At 37.4% G+C, this 19,122-nt stretch overlaps 2 protein-coding genes and 1 pseudogene across 3 annotated transcripts in view; all 3 read left to right on the forward strand.

Annotated features, from left to right (window-relative positions):
- Positions 1-9,475, forward strand: part of LOC104588089 (mitochondrial Rho GTPase 1-like) — a 31,568-nt gene extending 22,093 nt beyond the window's left edge. For both annotated transcript variants that reach the window (XM_010245909.3, XM_010245908.3), the window contains exons 14-15: positions 187-373; positions 9,090-9,475. In XM_010245909.3, coding sequence (XP_010244211.2) covers positions 187-373; positions 9,090-9,163 — 261 coding nt within the window. In that variant the 3' untranslated portion in view covers positions 9,164-9,475. The remainder of the gene's footprint in view (positions 1-186; positions 374-9,089) is intronic.
- A 7,352-nt stretch (positions 9,476-16,827) lies between these two features.
- Positions 16,828-18,693, forward strand: LOC104588090 (GDP-mannose 4,6 dehydratase 1). The gene has a single exon (XM_010245910.3). The coding sequence runs from the start codon at positions 17,354-17,356 to the stop codon at positions 18,485-18,487; it is 1,134 nt and encodes a 377-aa protein (XP_010244212.1). The 5' UTR covers positions 16,828-17,353; the 3' UTR covers positions 18,488-18,693.
- LOC148802934 (U6atac minor spliceosomal RNA) lies at positions 16,973-17,061 on the forward strand (annotated as a pseudogene).
- Positions 18,694-19,122: the final 429 nt, after the last annotated feature.

The following is a 19,122-nucleotide window of genomic DNA, read 5'->3' on the forward strand; positions in this document are numbered from 1 at the left end:
TTTCAGGACATTGTTTCTTTTGTTCTCTCTCTCTCTCTCTCTCTTACTTTACTTATTTATTTTTAAGTCTTTATAACAGTTTTTATTTATTGTCTACACAGTTTCAGTAACTTTATGACAATACTGGTTTCAAAGGTTATGTAGAACCTATAGTTATAATCTTTGATTGTAATTCTGCTGTTGTAGGTTAGTCAAGACATGGGAATAGATGCACCCATCCCTGTGAGCATGAAGTTAGGAGATTTCAATAGTATATTTCGTAGGATTATAAGTGCAGCAGAACACCCTAATTTGAGCATTCCTGAGACTGAAGCTGGTAGAAACCGCAAGCATTATCATCAACTTGTTAACCGTTCTCTGATGTTTGTTTCAGGTATGCTCAATATATGGCTTTTAAGTTAATGCTTGTTGCCATTGTGCTCTTTCATTTGGATATACTAGAATATATCTGAAAGAAACTTGAAAGTTTGCTGGATTTTTAGTATCATCTGTTTGATTTTCAGATTTTTTTTTGATAGATAATGGAAATGATAATATTATTGATTAAAGAACTAAGTATACATCATACAATTCCCCACTAAGAGGTGCGAGGTCCAGCCTCCTAACTACATCATAAAGCTTACAATTGAGCCCAAAAGAGCTGATTCCTATGTACTCCTTGTTTAGCTAGGAGGTCTGCCAGCCCATTTGCTGATCTTCTTTCCCATTGAACTGTGACTGAAATATTTGAAGTCAGCCACTTAAATCTTCTCAAAGTCCCCCTGTACGGCCAGGCTGCCGTCTCTGGTTCTTTTAGCCATCCAACAACCAATTTGGAATCACCTTCAATCATTAAATGCTCCACTGCCAACTCTCTTGCATATTCTGCACCTTGTAACACAGCTTGAAGTTCTGCATTTACTGAGTCTCCCCACCCTATAGGACCAGAAAATAGAGCTACAATCTGACCTTCTTCGTTTCTAAAGACTCCCCCTATTCCAGAAGGCCACGGGTTGCCCAAACTAGGGGTGATCATTTCAGCCCGGCCCGGAAATTCCGGGCTTGGTCCTGGGTTTTGTGTTCAGGCCCAGCCCGGGCCCAGGCCCAATCTTAGGCCCAGGCTTGGGCTTAATACTTCAAGCCCGGGCCCGGGCCCAGCCTGGCCCACATATATTTAAACTTACGCATTGTGTATAATGTATACATGTTATTTTACATTGTATTATATATTTTATATATAAATATTATAACATGACATGTATAATTTATATTATATGTAATATTTTATATTATATAATATATAAAATAAAAGTTTATATGCATGTTATGTCATTTAATATAAAATATTATAGATATATAATGCTTTATATATAAAAGACATTGGCCTGGAATCAGGCCCGTATAGACTTGGGCTAGGGCTTAATATAAGTGCAAAGCCTGGCCTGGGCCCGGCCCATGATCACCCCTAGCCCAAACTACTGCCATCAAAATTTAGTTTAATGACGCCTGCATCAAGAGACTTCCAATCCACCACCAGCTTGCTTCTGACTGCAGAACTTTTGGCCAGTTGTTCCCAATTTCTCCTTATGTCATCAAAAGTGTAGGTGGAGAACAGATCCAAGGATTTACCCAACTTATGGCCCTTCATAAGATGCTTTCAAACACACCAGTTTGATCCCTCTCCTTGTCATTCTTAGATTTTCTGCAATATTTCATTTCCTCCATAAAATTTGTTCTCTATCATTTTTTTGTGGGTTTATAGTATTAATATTGTTATTCTTGTACTAGTTTCTTTTTATTATTTTCTTATTTTTTTGGGTCCAATCGAGGCACAAGTTGATGACATAGTCTTCAACCCTTTAGAACTTTAAAACCTGAATTGATAAGTAAAAATAACTTGAAGATTTTATGCAATTGACACACAAGAACAATCAATAGGACTTCTTCCTAGGACCAAAACAAGGGCTCAACCCTTGTGTTTTGTATGTTTCTTTCCTTAATTATTTTCTACTCATAAATATGTTCACTTTCTATTTATTGATATGGGGTTTATACTTAATTTCATGAGAATTATGGTGATTATTAGTTAAAGATCATTACTTATTTATGGAACCTAGGGATCTAACCTAGGATTTATATATGTAGAGAACACTGATGTGGTCCCCACTGTGTTCGAATGGCAGCATATTTTTTGTTAGTTATGTCAGTGTTAGTTGGTAGTTATTTCAGTTTGTTATTACAGCTTGTTATTTCAGCTTTATTATTAGTTTATTTGCCATGTAAGCAATAAGGGCAATTCAGCCCTTTTACAATTAGTCAACATATATAAATATTAAGAGTGGGTCAGCAGATCTACTGATCAACCCTCTCTCTCTTTTCAAAATCTCTTTGTGTGCTTCTTCTCTTTTCTCCCTCTCTTCTTCTCTTTTGAAATTTCTTATTTCTTTTCTTTGAATTCAAGACTGATTGTAGTCTTGATCGACTACTTGGTATTAGAGCCAGGTTAGGAGCTCTTATGTTAGTCTAATTAGATTGACTACATGAGAATTTCCTAGGTTTAGAAGTATTTCAACAAAGGAGGATTGACTGATTCTTGGAGGTTACTGGTAGTGTGTGGCTGCTACTAAGAAGGTTGTAGAAGGCTGGGAGAGTTCCAGTAGTCGGGAAGAATCAGAAAAGGCTTTGGATCCTCAAGGTTAGGGTTTTGCATCAGATAGAAGGTGGCGGCCAGAGATTTTTTCATAAAGTTTTTTTTTCTTGAGAATAACCTTGGAAAAAATCATCTTGGTCTATTTTGAGAGGTGTGGCTGGAAAATCTGTTTTTTTTCCTTTAGGGTTTTGAGAGAAAACCCTAAAATTCAGAACTGTTGTTGGTTTCAGATCAGATTTTGAACTGGTTTCATATAGAATCCTGTTTTCTTTGTTCTTTGGAAGACCTAGGCCGGTTGTTATCAGTTGTTTGGGTGTTGTTTTTCTATTACAGTAGTTTAAAAGGTTTTTTATTATTAATTATTGACCAAGAATGGAGTTCAAGAATCAAGGGGAAGGTGTTTTTGGGACTAGCAATTCTGGTAACATGTCTGAGAATGCTTTTCAGATTACAACTGTGAAGTTTGATAGATCAAACTACTTAGAATGGGCTCAATCGGCCATGATGGCCATTGGGGGGGTAGAGGAAATCTCAGCTACTTGTTGGGAGATGTGAAAGAACCAACTAAGGAGGACCAAACTTATACCAAATGGGTTCAGGTGAACTATTTGTTTATGACATGGCTATGCAACTCTATGCAGTCACATATCAGTCGGAACTATTTGTGGGCAAAAACAACCAAGGAAATTTGGGATGTCATGGAGACTTACTCCCAACCCCTTAATGTTGCTAGAGCTTATGAATTGAAGTGTGAGGTTAACAACCTTAAGCAATGAGAGAAACCTCTCGGTTTACTTCTCTACCTTGAAATTTGTGGCATGAAATTGACCACCTAGAAACACTTGAGTGGGAAAGTCAGAAGGATGCACACTCATAGAAAACAAGTTGAAACTAATAGGGTTTTTGAATTCCTAGCTGGTCTGAATCCTGACTATGATATTGTGAGACAACAAATACTAACAAAGGAGAGTGTGACCTTATCCCAAGCCTACTCCTTAGTGCATAGTGAAGAGACTAGGAGAAAGGTTATGATGCAGCATCAGCCCTTCCCACCAGCCTTAGAAGTAGTTAAACCTAAGTCTGGGGGTGATACGAAGAGGGATACAAAGAAGGAAGATAAGCGGGATCTAGTGTGTGAACATTGCAAAAACCTAAGCATACTAAAGACACGTTGGAAGCTGCACCGTCATCTAGTTCCAACAAAACTAGGAACAAAAGGGGTAATGCTCATATGGTTGTTAATACCGATTCTGCATCCTCATCGAGCACAAAAGGCACGCCTCTAGACACCCTAGCTGTTGTCCGGGCTGCCCTACTCAGTTGGAAAAGGAAGTTGGGATCATCTCAGCCACCATCAACTCCTCCCACATCAGCCTTTGCTCATTCAGGTACTCGGGCCTCAGCTTACCATGCTTCAACTCCAGGTAACACTGAACATTGTTGGGTAATAGATTCAGGTGCATCTGACCATATGACTATCTTGCAATCACTGTTCACTACCTATCACTTATCTTCTGGTAGAGATAAAGTGTCCATTGCTGATGGTTCCCTTGTTCCCATTTTTGGCAAGGGAGACATCAAGTTATCTAATATCATTTCCTTATCTTCAGTTCTGCATGTTCCTAAGTTTGATACTAACTTGCTTTCAGTCAATAGTATTACAAAACATCAGAATTGTTCAGTAACCTTTTTCCCTGACCGATGTGTTTTTCAAGACTTGGAGACAAGGAAGGTTATTGGGACTGGCCGTGAGACGAATGGAATCTATCTGCTTGGAGAGAGTTCTCATTGGGAAGATCGTGAAGATAGGAAGTCTTTTGTTTCTCAGTCTGTTAGTCAGGTTATGCTTTGGCATAATTAGTTGGGTTATTTATCCTTTTGGTCTTTGAAGAGTTTGTTTCCAAATTTGTTCAAGTCTGTTCAGATGTCAAATTTGAGATGTGAGAGTTGTGAGCTTGCAAAGCATTGTAGAACATCTTATTCCTTGAGTAATAAAAGTAGTAATTCTTTTGATATTGTGCATACCGATGTTTGGGGCCCGTATCACATCACAGGTTCTTGACATGAAGCCTCCATTTACCCTTCTATACCCCGATAAAGAATTGTTTATTGTTCCCCTTAAAACCTTTGGTTGCACTTGCTTTGTTTAGATTCTTGGACCTCATCGTTCCAAATTTGATCATAAGGCCTCTGAATGTATTTTTCTCGGTTATGCACAAACTCAAAAGGGTTATTGCTGCTATGACCCTTTTGAGGAGGTACCCTATTACCCTAGGGTTTCTCCTCACGGGGAGAGTAGTGAGAGTGGGGTTAACTCATCAGAAGTTCCTTTACCTATTCCATTGAGTGATGAGGGATGTAATGGGGAGGGTTGTCAGAGGTGTTAGGATTTGCGAGTCTATCACAAGCGGTGGAGGCAGGTTGATTTCGGTCATCAGTAGTCCAGGCCAGCCCCAGTTCCTTCTGCGGATCCAGATCCAGGTACCACTAGACCTGTTCATGGGTTGGGTAGCCCGATGGCCCGGCCTGCACCCCGGTCGGGCTTGGTCATGTAATTAGGCTTGCGGGCCTGACCTCGGGCCTAACACAGTAAGCCCGATTGTGTTTCGGGCCGGGCTCGGGATTTGTCAAAAAAGCCCGGCCATGCCCAACTCAGCATTATATATTTTATAAAATATATAATATGTATTTTATATATTATATAAATTATATAAATAATATAATATTTATTAAAATATATATTTATAATTTAATATATACATTTTTTATTCTTTTCTTTATAATCTCTCTCTCTCTCTCTCTCTCTCTATTCAGCCGCTAACAGTATGGGCTAAATTTCGGTCTTGGGCCCTGGCCCGGGCTTCGGGCTTTTTATGAGGGCCGGGCTCGGGCTCGGGCTCCAGCCTTAGAAAATTCTGTTAATACAGAGTGAAAGCCCAGCCCGGCCCATGAACAGGTCTAGGTACCACAACCCCTTTATCAGATCCAGGTCCCACTGAGATACCTTCCACTGTTGCTACTTTACCCCCTTAGGATGACCTTGACCTCCCCATTGCAGTCCGTAAAGGCAAACGGCGTTGCACCACATCCACAGCTCACTGCATTTCCCAGTTCCTGTCCTATGATCGCCTATCCCCCTCTTACAGGTCCTTTCTCACATCCATTGCTGATATTCCTATTCCCAGAACAGTGCAGGAAGCCTTGTCAGTTCTTGAGTGGAAAGATGCAATGAAGGTTGAAATGGATGCTCTTCTGAGGAATAATATTTGGGAGCTAGTTGACCAGCCTAAAGGAAAGAAACTGGTTGGATGTAGATGGGTATTTATTGTGAAACATAATGCTAATGGTTCCATTGAAAGGTATAAGGCCCGATTAGTTGCAAAGGGATTTACTTAGACTTATGGTATAGACAACTTGGGGACTTTTGCTCCAGTAGCAAAGATGACCACTATTAGAGTTTTGCTATCCCTTGCAGCCAGTTACTCTTGGCCCTTGTTCCAGATGGATGTTAAAAATGCCTTCCTCAATGGAGACTTACAGGAAGAAGTCTACATGCAGTTACCTCTTGGATTTTATGATGCAGAGACAGGAAAGAAGGTTTGCCAGTTGAAAAAAGCCTTGTATGGACTAAAGTAGTCCCCCAGAGCTTGGTTTGATAGATTCAGACAATCCCTTGAAAAATTCGGCTATGTACAGGCCCAGTCAGACCATACATTGTTCATTAAAAGAGTGGACTCATCCTTGACTCTGCTTGCTGTATATGTGGATGATATTGTAGTGGCAAGGAATGATAACAGTGAGATTGAGTCTGTTAAACAACTCCTTCATCAAGAGTTTGAGGTGAAAGATCTGGGAGAGCTACAATACTTCTTGGGTATTGAGGTTGCTAGATCTAAACATGGGATTTTTATTTCTTAAAGGAAGTATGTTCTAGATCTATTGGGAGAAACCGGAAAGTTGGGTGTTAAGCCTGCAGATACACCTATTGAACAGAATCACAAGATCAGTGCAGAGAGTGGAGAGCCACTTGAAGACAAAGCTATGTTCCAACAATTAGTTGGGAAACTCCTCTATCTTTGTCTCAAACGACCGACATTAGTTATGCAGTCAGCATTGTCAGTCAATATATGCACTCTCCTAGAACTACTCACCTCCTTGCAGTTGAGAGGATATTAGCATACTTGAAGAGATGTCCAGGTAGAGGTATATTATTCAAGAATAATGATCACATGAAGATAGAGGTTTATGCAGATGTTGATTGGGTTGGGAGTGTTGATGATAGAAGGTCTACCTTTGGATATTGTGCCTTTGTAGGAGGTAACCTTGTCTCCTGGAGGAGTAAGAAACAAAGTGTTGTTTCTCGTTCTAGTGCTGAAGCTGAATATAGATCTATGGCTAATGGTGTGGCTGAAATCCTATGGCTGAAGTCATTATTTGAGGAATTGGGTATTGCTTATGAGAAGCCCTTAATGTTGTATTGCGATAATCAGGTTGCTATTAATATAGCTTATAATCTGGTACAGCATGACAGAACTAAGCATATCGAAGTCGATCGACATTTTGGAGGTGTATTTAAGGATGAGGAGGGTAAAGTGTGGTACAATATTCTCAGGCCCAGCAGGTGAGGGAAACTCACTAAGAGCGGAAGTAATGGCAGTTATGGAAGGGGTGCAAAGAGCTAGAACCATGAATGTTAGAAAGTTAATCATTGAAGGGGATTCCAAACTGGTAGTGGCTTGGCTACAAAATGAGGAAAGTAGGATGTAGGAATACAACAATGAGAAGAAAAACTTCAGATGGATCACAAAGGACATGGAACTGAGAATAAGGTGGGTGAAAAGAACAGCTAATTCTATGGCTGATGCACTAGCCAAGCAAGGGGTTGGGAGAAATCTCTAACATTCTGGGCACAAATGTATTTTTTTTAATTAAAATTTAAGGGGAGAGATAAGAGGGCTTGTCTCTCTCCCACTTTCTCTTGTACACTTTCTTTTAAATTCAACGAAGTCAACTGTTATTCATCCAAAAAACAACAAAAGATATGGGTGTAAAGGTTCATTGGGTTAAGCAGTCTGCTAAGTCTATGGCAGATTGTTTAGCCAAGCAAGGGGTGGAGAGGGAGAGTTTGTTCTGGGCACTGCTGTAGTATTTACAGGTTGTAGGGGAGAGACAATTCTGTTTGCCTCTCAATTTCTGTGTACATATTGTACCTCATGTACCTATATTTTAAATCCTTAATATAAATCTTGTTGTTACTGATAAAAAAAACATGGAGTGAAATCCCCTTTGCTTCAAGAGACCACTATTGGATGATCTAGGACGTTGCTTTGGATCTAATTCTAATGATCCAAATAACAGAAAACCCTGCAACCAAATATATTGATGAGAAGTATATCTTGGCAACCTGGGAGAATGTGGAATAGGAAGTATGGTAAGAGGATGAAAGGGGGGAAATATTACTTAGCTTCTTGGGGCCAGCAGGGAACTCCTAAAGGGCTGTGCTAATGGCAGTAGCACAAGCCTTAAAACTGGCCGCTCTAAACATTTGGGCGAACATAATTGTAAAAGGAGATAGGCCAAGTACTAATTTATGGTTGTAACTCCAAAAGGTCTGTGCTAATGGCAGTAGCACAAGCCTTAAAACTGACTTCTCTAAGCATTTGGACCAACATGATTGTAAAAGGAGATTGGCAAGTAGTAATTTATGGTTGTGTTCTGAAGATGAAGTACCTTGGAATGTCAGATTTACAGTCAAAAGGTCGGTCAAGCAGTAGGGACCTAATACCAAGTACAAATCTACTTGCAATATAGGACAGAAATAAAGGAAGAAGTAGAACAAAGATGCTGTAGAATAGAAATTAGAAGAGAAAATGAGAACTGAGAATCAGTTGACCCTGTGATCTTATTCCTTTTTATGAGTTACGGGAACTTGTAGTCGAATGACACACAATCAAGGTTGGCTTAAAACGTGTAGCTAATCACTCGTTGTATGCATACCAATGTCATTTTTTCTTTTTTTTCTTTTCTTTTGCTCCAGATTTTTGGGCCAAAATAGCTTTGAACTTGGATTACTCTCCTACCTTGTTTCTTTTGGCTGTATCACACTTGGCCAGTAATGATTGTAGTGTGTGTGAGGAATCCACATAATCTCACTATGCAGTTTAAATTATTGGACATTGTTCATAGTCACAGATTATTCCGCTGAAATACTTCTTACAACAGTTATCGAGAAAGCCACTGAAAGGGCTAATTATTTCCTACTCCACATGATCATACCGTGTGCAAGTGATCACCATTAATTTGGGCACTGTGCTTTTGATGTCTCGTTGTTTATTGATGTAGGACCAACCTGGTTAATATGATCCATTTTATTTTTCCTGGTGCTTTTGCTGACTTATTTTATTGCTTGTTTCCTTCTTTATCTCTATGTTCTTGACAATCTTCTGTTTAACAAAAACAGTTGGGGCCGCAGTCGCTATTGTAGGACTCGCTGCTTATCGTGTCTATGCTGCAAGGAAGAGCGCTTCTGGTTAAGGATGGAGCCTGTTAGCTGCTGATGACTGATGTTGCAGCACCACATTTACTTTGCTGGTCTTGCATTTAGATCACCACCGCTTCATTCGTCTTGTTTGGAGTTCATGGCATGTTAATGTACAGGGTTCTTGCAATTTTCATCCTGGCAGGAGATGCCAGTTTTCCTGGTATTTAATATTTATTAAATTTTCCCCTCTTCGTATTTTCCTTCTATTTTAAAGCTTCTCCTTGTTTTTGTTCTAGGGGAGCTTCTTGATTATCAAATGGTTCATTTTTAAATCAATCGCATCATTACAAATGGATAACCACCCATCTTTTTGTCTCAGCCAAAGGTCTGGTCATCTTGAAGGTTTATGTCGTTTGGTTTTGACTTCGTTCTGATCTCAATAAAACAGGCTCACGGGAAAAAGCATTTCTTCTCTTGATATATGAAACCAATTCTTTTTTTTTTTTTAATTTTTCAGAAATGAAAACAGGCCCATGGTTTTGATAACACTTTTAGCCTGTGTGGGAATCTTAAAAGATTTTAAAAGGAATGCACATGGGCTCTACACAGAACGTGCCCCACACGCACCCAAATGTACATCTCAGCGTGGATTGGTCATCTCTTAGATTCTTAGCGGAGAAAACCAAAACCAGTGAGAAACTGAGTACACGAGCAACTGTCATCATCAATGGTTGTCTCTCAGATTCTGAGCGGAGAAAACTAAAACCGGAGAGAACATGAGCAACCGTCGCTAGCGATGGTCATCTCTCAGATTCTGCGAGGAGAAAAGGTATCTTTGATCAATCTCCCCCAATTCTCTCTCTCTACCTTTCTGGTAATTCTCCTGCTGCAATGAACTAGAAAACAGAGTAACCTCCACTTAGATGTAACCAATTAGGACGTGTAAACGGGATCTCTCTCTCTCTGATAAATCTCCCGCTGCAACAAACTAGAAAGCAGAGTAATCTCCATTTTTGTTGATGTAACCAAACAGGACAAGTGTAAATTAGGATGAGTGTAAACGGGAACCATCTCTCTGATAAATCTCCTGTTGCAACAAACTAGAAAGCAGAGTAATCTCCATTTATGTTGATGTAACCAAACAGGACAAGTGTAAATTAGGACGAGTGTAAGTGGGAACCATTTCTCTCTCTCTGATAAATCTCCGGTTGCAACAAACTAGAAAGCAGAGTAATCTCCATTTATGTTGATGTAACAAAACAGGACAAGTGTAAATGAGTACAATTGCCGGTCCGTATTTTATACTTTCACTGAACTATCTTGTCTCAATTCGATCAGTGTAAAAGTGTATTTACACCAGTTTTTGATTATTGGCATAAGTCAACAAATTGTTATTCATTTTCACCAAATCATTAGAAATTGAAAAAAAAAATCTAGGCATATCCAATTAGAAAATTGAACCACCGATTGTTCTGATATTTTGAACCACTGAGGTATATCCAATTGGACCAATGGTCCAAAATTGTTAGATATATGAATTTTTCCCAAAAATTGGAAAAAAATCTAGAAATTATAAAAATAATTTTTTTATATTTTATAAATATTTTTCATTGCCAGAAAGAACTACAATATGGATCTATCAAAGATCTATTAAACTCATTAACCTAAGAATAATTTATGTTAAAAATAAATAGTTTCCATAGTTTTTAGGAAAAACGAAAAATTAGAAAAATAATTTATTTTCCATATTCTAAATGCTTTCTGTGGTAAGAGAGAACTATAATATGGACATATCAATATCAAACACATTGGTTTAACAATAATTTGATGGGTCTTATAATAAATTTTTAGTAGATTGGAAGCTCAAACATTGCTTGATGTATTAGAAAAGTTATGGTATGAGATCTACATGTTTTAAATTCTAGTGTTGTTGAGTGTAATGTATCTCTTTATGTAAGATATGTTTATACCTTTTTCATAATTATTCATTTAGTGTTAATGAGATTTGTGAGAGATTCCCTAATGTATTCAAGTGTATCTATTACCATTCCATCGTATTCATGTATTATCCAAACACGTGATACTGATATTTTGGACTTTAGCTTGAATGCCATTTTTCTCAATTTGCCCAAAATATTCAGCTCCTTATATATGGAAATTAAAAGAGAATCTTATGTTCTACACACACCAATCTATTCAAACTCATATTGGTCTTGCCACCTGATGCATTTTAGAGCTCCACTTATGCCTGACATTAATCTCAGAGAGAGAGATTTCTTGCCGTGATAATGGTATCTCTCCTTTCTTTTTTTCTCAATTTGTTTTGATGGTTTAACCCATTCAACCCAGACAATCGAACTAAAGAACGGTGACCTGAACAAAAAACATGGTTGACCTTTGGGTTGGGTTTAAAAAAAAGTAAAGAAAATACAAAATGATACTAATCTCTCGATGGGGGTAAGCAGCACAGATCGGGGTCTTGTAATAGGGTAGTCAAAAGGTTGAAACCTAATCCCCATCCTCTAAACCTAACAGCCCAAGTTGGGAAGGTGCACAATAGGGTGATCATTTTCAGTCCACTAGTCCAGTCTGGCCAAGAACTTTTGGTCTTGGGTCTAGATTGTGTTCTAATATCCATGGGCTTGGGCCCGCATTATGCCTGCAAGTACTGGGCCAGATCTGAGCCCAATACTTTCGGCCCAGAAGAGCCACCGACAAACTCATAAGTCATAAGACTCATAACCAATCAGCCAGTGATATAAAAGTGGTAATCAATCAGGTGGAATTTATCAAAACTGACGGGGTTTTGATTGGTCAAAGCTCTTCAGGTGTCATACAGCATAGATTTTTCCGTAAATATTATAAAACACATATAATCCATATTAAATAATACTTTATATAAAAGTCATAGTCTCTAAACCAGGCCCAAGCTCGACGGGCCCATCCTGGCCCGGCCCACGTTCACCCCTACTGCATGACAAATACTACTCGTATCTTGTGTACTTTAGTGTTGGACATTTTACTTCATATTTCTCAGTGTCGGCTTTGGTACCATGTGCCTATGTGATGTGGGTGAGAGTGAGATGTTTTTGATGGTTTTCAGCTCTTGGTATTAACTTTTTACTTCTTGCTTTCTTGGGTTAGCTAAATTGATGTTTTTTTTGGTAGAATGTGAATGGCTTTGCTTTCTGAAATAAAAGAAACTCCCATGTCAGCAAAAACAATACATTTTTGCTGATGTGGCAATTTTTGTTATAGAAAAGGAATATTTATGAAGACACCTCCATAGTTTAATGTAATTAGTAAGACCTAGCGTATAGTTTGAATATTACTAAAACACTCCCTCTATTTTACAACTGCTTTACTTGTTGAAGTGTAGAATGACATTATTTGACCATAGTATTTGTTGACCAAAATAATTAAAAGAAATAAATAATGAATATTTTAATTTGAAATAACAAAAAACAAAAATAGAAGATAGAAAATAAACGAAGATAACAGAAAATAAAAAAATAAAAAAATTTTTCTATTGTTGTCCATTTTACTTTTATTTTCATTTCTATTATCTTCCTTTGTTCTTTTATTAATTTTTTATTCTGGAACAAAATAATGTGGAGTGGGTTTTGTTTCTAAAAGGGTGATGCAAGATTTTTTGAGTATTTTCTAAATAAAAAATCATTTCCAAGTGGATTAAATAAAGTAATTGCAAAGTACAAGGGAATGCCTTAGTAATACGCAAACCATAGGATAGGTCTTAGTATTATGTATTATGTATTATGTGAAACTAGAAAGGGTGTCTTTGTAATTTTCTTTTACAAAAGCGTGTATTTATTAGTAATGTTTTAAAAACTGATTCGGAACCGGATTCATTTTGGCCATTGATTTCTAGGTTGACGATTTGATCATCCAGTTCAAATGAACAGCTCATTTTGACAAAAATAAAATAAAATAAATAATGACCCAAAACCATTGAACTAGTCTAACAGGTTGACAGTTTGATCGCACAGATCAATAAGTCATTGACCAATTCAACTGCTTTTAATCAAAGGCCGAATTTAAAATAAAACAGAACCGATTGCCTGAATAATTTCTGGGCTGAACAATATAACCGTCCGAATCATCCACGGTTCAAAAACATTGTTTATTAGTAAAGAACCCTAAACCATTCACGTTGGTGAACACCCTGAAGCTACAATTAAAGACAAGCATCATGTGTCTTATCTATTCTTAGTCTGCTATTTAGTGACATACATGCAACCCTTACAGTGTATTTTTGTCCTCACTGTCTCACATTTTCACCACAATTGAATTGATGGGAAAGCGATTAAGCATCTACATCTGTATTCCTAAAACAACAATGTCCACCTCAGTGTTCCTCTCTATCAATCACCCACAATTCTTTTTTTTTTTGGCCTCTCTAATTTCTTCTCTAGAGAATAATATAGAGAACAGACCATAACGTCATTAGTAATCCCCTGAGATAATTCATGCAGTGGAGTTAAGCATCTATTTTTTTGCTTTTTGTGTTGATAGTTTTCTTCTTTTTTTTTTTTTGCTTTTTATTTCTTTTTCCAAGTCTCCAACCAAAAGTTAAAAGAATGAAGGAAGAGCAAAAGTTGAGTTTAAGGGAAAAGTCTTTGTTCCTTTATTGTAGAAACTGTAATTTGAATAATTCATTTTCTTTAAGTCTTATATTTAAAGTTTTAATTCACACTCTTTTATTAAATTTTATATTTAAGGCATTTTTGTTTCTCAATATTAAATTCAACTAAGTTCATATATGCTGGAGATTGTCTTTATAGGGATGAAAAGGGTGTTGTCCTTAGTTTGAAGAGTAATGATACTGGTTTCTGACATCCTGCTCCATCAATGTGAAGCCTGTTTTCCTGGAAGGATATTGTTATTGATGGAGATTCAAAGATGGTTATTGACAGTCTCTCAAAGGGTGCATATCTCTTCCATGGTCCATCAAGAACCTTGTTGAAGAATGTTACACTATTTGCATAAGTGCCTAAAGTGATTCGTGGGGAAGGGCTAACCCCTGTTGTGTGTAGCCTGGTTTGTCTTTTGCTTTAATTTTTTGTTTGTCTTTCTTTTGTTTTTGTTTGATTCTTTCCCTTAGCAATATATACTATATCTTATAATGGGAATGAGGTATAGATTCTGGATTTTTTTCCTGACTAAAATGCCCCTGTTTTTGTATTTGGCACCTTTCTGTCATAAGGGTAAAAACATAATCTTAACTACTACTTTTAAGATCAATATATTTCCTCTCATTTATTATAGTCAAGATATTAATTCTCATTCCCTCTCATTAAATTCTATATTTAAGTTACATGAAATAAATGAACCTTGTGGATTTTTTATGGAGTATTATTACTCAACTTTTGAATTAGGTCCCCCTCTAGACATAAGGGCATAAAACATAATTTGAACTACCACTTTTCACTTCATTCAATTGCCTCTTATTAATTCCTATATTTAAGGTGTTAACTCCCATTCTCTCTCATTAAATCCTATATTTGATTTATTATTATTTTTCATAAATTCTACTAGTTAAATATATCCAATGATTTTAACAATACAACATATATGTGTTCAAAACCAACTTGAAAATGAAATCATTCTTCTATCCAAGTGGCAAGCGAGTAGTTTAACCATTCAAATCAAATGGGTCAACCATGATATCATAACTAAATAATAAAAATACAAAAGAATGTGAAAAAAATGTGTATATCGCTAATATTATATATTCATCATATTAAACAAAAATAAGTGTGAGAAATACGATATGTTTTTACTAATGATGAAATAAAATTAATACAAAATTTAAAATTGACCCAAAAGTAAAATGAATTTTCAATCCATGTGGTGGGTTAGCAATTCAACTATTTAGGAAAATGGGATAAAACATGATGTCATAATAATAAAAATTAAAAGGGCAAAAATACAATAAATTCTAAAAAAATAGAATTTTTGCAAGACCATGAGAAACAAATGCATTTAAATTGATTCGGGAGGTGTTGTCAGTGCAATTCCCATATCTACCAAAAAAAAAAAAAAAGGGTCCGACAGGACCCATTTTAAGTTAAGAGGAAACAAGTTTATGTAAACTGAGTTTGGCTTTGGCTCGAACAACTTTGCATTGGAAAATCTTCATACTTACTCTTTATTTTGGGAGAGATATTCCTGATGCAAGGTTGAAAGAGGCTGTTCCCAGGGTTTAAAATGTTGACTAATCTGTATTATGTTCCCATTGGAAAATCACATAAACCTATTTCCATGATAATTCGTATCATGTACGGGTGCGATTTAAACAAGTCAGATAATCTGTTTCAACAAACATGTGTACCATACAACAATGTTTAAAATTTCGATACAATATGCCCTGATATGGGGTGTATCATATCCTATCTTTGAAAAATAGATATAGAATATACATGGAAATTGGGCGTTTTGCTTTTTTTTATGCGTATCAGACCCGCATCAAACCGTATCGGGGGTGTATTAGGGCGTATTAACGAAAAAGATATGGCCAAAAACTAAAAAAAATAAATAAATGGGGAAAACAAGCTTCTTTTCCCTGAAATAAGCCATCTTTCACCCCCAAATGATTCTAAAACTCCAAACCTCATTCTTAAAGTGTTACATTTGCAAAAGTTTGCAAGAAACAAGTGTGAATCGTTAATTTTTTTTTTTGAATATCTTTCAAAATTTGAAAAAATATGGCAAAAATAGGTTAGTTTTTTCAATTTTTATAATATCTCGTGATTTATTTTTTTCTTGAATGTTTAAATTTATGTTGATCTACATTTTTTACATTCAAAATCACAATTTTTTTTTGTGTTTTCAGTAGATTTATGGAAATTTCATGAAGATATTTGAGGAAATTATAAATTAATAAAAAATTTGAAAATGTAATTTTTTCTCTACCCATAAAGACTAAATATGTTTTAGATCTATGGATTTATCTATCATATCCATAGAGGAATTGAAATTTCTTCTTTAATATTTTTTGATTTTTTATATTTTTAGAATTAACAAATAAATTATAATTAATTATATTTTATCACTTGATCACAACAATTGAGTATATTATAATTCTATGGATGATCTATCATATCCATAGACCAATTGAAATTTCTTCTTTAATAATTATTATTTTTATTTTTAGAATTAAAAAAATAAATAATTAATTAATTATATTTTATCATTTGATCACAATGATTGAATATATTATAATTCTATAAATGATCTATCATATCCACAAAGCAATTAAAAATTCTTCTTTAATAACTATATTTTGAATATAATATATAATGCTTATTTATTTTTGATAATTTTTAGAAATAAATAATAATTATTTAAATAATAAATAATTATTGACGATATTTTCACTTAGACGTTGTGCCAATACATATTTTATGGTTGGATATGGGAGTTAGGTTTTTCCCATCCCATAAAACATTAAAACTTAAGAATTATAATATATAAATTATATTTAAATACAAAATTTTTAATGAAATTATAATTAATTACTATATATTTTTTCATAAAACCATTAAAATATTATATATATATATATATATATATATATATATATATATATATATATATATATACTCATTGAGGTGTTATATTTATCCAAATACGTTTCTTGAAAATACCTTTCCGACGTTTAGATACTTTAATCTTTAGCCATACGGTAACTCGCTTACGCATATATCACACGGGTCGGACCCGCTTGCGAGGGCTGAAGCGTTGGTTCTGTTGCTTTCACTGAGATGCTTTGGAGAAGCCAGAAGCCGCGAAAGCCCTCCCAAATGGGACGGAAAACTCCACGCCAGCTTTAAGGCCGTCCCGAGAGACGGTTGGCATCTCCCCCAACAGGGACGGCAACAGCCGTCGGGCTTACCTGTTAGTCTGTTACTTCCAGGCTCCAGCTGGTTTTGAGAAGAAGCAGAGTCCACATCGTCATTTCAAGGGGTGGAGCTGGATCCCCCCAACCCATGTTCGTAAAAAGTTCCAACTGAAGTTCAACTGCAGATGGTAAAACACAAGTACCAAATCCAGTCATCCGGTTCCGGTCTTAAATACCACCGACCATTACAACAGTCCTATTGCCATCTGTCTCTCGGTTCTCCTTTCCTTCTCCTCCTCTTTCCTCCTTCCCTCCACTCTAGTCCATATACAAATAAGCAGAGCGAGAGCGATATCAGAAGCATCAATACAGAAAAATAAAAATGGCATCACTCGACGACTCCTCAAAATCTGGATCTGCGGCTGCTGCAACCAACTGCTGTGACACGACGCCGACAACTCCTCCACAAGGCCGCAAGGTAGCCTTGATCACTGGTATCACCGGCCAGGACGGTTCCTACCTTACCGAGTTCCTCCTCAACAAGGGCTACGATGTCCACGGCCTGATCCGTCGCTCCTCCAACTTCAACACCCAGCGTATCAATCACATTTACATCGATCCCCACAATGCCCACAAGGCCCGAATGAAGCTGCATTACGCTGACTTGACTGACGCCTCCTCTCTTCGCCGCTGGCTCGACACCATCCTTCCCGACGAGGTCTACAACCTTGCTGCCCAGTCTCATGTTGCCGTCTCCTTCGAGATCCCCGACTACACTGCTGACGTCGTCGCCACTGGTGCCCTCCGCCTCCTGGAAGCCGTTCGATCCCACATCTCTGCCACTGGCCGCAACCACATCCGCTACTACCAGGCTGGATCCTCCGAAATGTTCGGATCTACGCCACCTCCTCAGTCGGAATCCTCCCCATTTCATCCCCGATCGCCCTACGCCGCGTCCAAGTGCGCTGCGCATTGGTACACTGTCAATTACAGGGAAGCCTATGGCATCTTCGCCTGTAACGGGATTCTGTTCAATCACGAATCGCCCCGCCGTGGTGAGAATTTCGTGACTCGGAAGATAACTCGAGCAGTGGGTCGGATCAAAGTTGGGCTGCAGAATAAATTATTCTTGGGCAATTTGCAAGCCTCGAGGGACTGGGGGTTTGCGGGAGATTACGTGGAGGCAATGTGGTTGATGCTTCAGCAAGAGAAGCCGGACGACTACGTGGTGGCGACGGAGGAGTCTCATACGGTGGAGGAGTTCCTGGAGGTGGCATTTGGGTATGTTGGATTGAAGTGGAGAGATCACGTGGTGATCGATAAGCGGTATTTTAGGCCTGCGGAGGTGGACAACTTGAAAGGGGACTCGACCAAGGCGAGGCGTGTACTGGGGTGGAAGCCCAAGGTTGGATTCGAGCAGTTGGTGAAGATGATGGTGGATGAGGACATCGAATTGGCGAGGAGGGAGAAGGTGCTTGTTGATGCTGGGTATATGGATGCACAGCAGCAGCCTTGATATTGGAATCATGGGTTCGCCTTAGTTATAATAAGGTTTTGGGTTTTTTATTCTGTTCATTAGGGGTTAATGCAATTTAAGATCCACAAGTTTTTGTCTTTCTTGGTATTTAATTTAATGTATTTTCGTCTTCTTTTACTTCATGGTTGATTGATCTTCATGGATCCAATATATTAAATTCCAGTAATTCGATACAATTTCCACTATGCGTCTCTGTAGCATTTATTTTTTATTGGTCTTGGTTCTTGTCAAATTAGTTGATCTGGAAAAATGCATCTAGTTTCTGATAATTGAGTATGCTCAGTTCATAGTTCCACTACAACTAACGCATATCTTATAAGACCATTTACTTTGACAGTGAGAAGTGGTTAGACATAAAATTTAAGGTCTAGAGGGCAATGGGAAAGCAAAAGAAGACATCAACGGAAGTAGAGAGAAGACATATTTAATAGGAGATATGGCTCTCTATGTTCTTGGCAGGCTGGGGTGACAGAAGGGTTTGTCTAGCTGTGCGCGTATAGTTGGGATGGGGCATAATTGAATTTACCTCTGAAAAGGAAACACAAGGGGGAGTGAGGGAGGGCTGGAAGAACGTTGTTGTCCATTCAAGGGTTGTCATGGTAGTTTACCCCTAA

This window comes from Nelumbo nucifera, chromosome 1, assembly GCF_055504915.1.
Source record: "Nelumbo nucifera cultivar China Antique chromosome 1, China Antique-T2T, whole genome shotgun sequence".
In the NCBI taxonomy this organism is placed as follows: domain Eukaryota; kingdom Viridiplantae; phylum Streptophyta; class Magnoliopsida; order Proteales; family Nelumbonaceae; genus Nelumbo; species Nelumbo nucifera.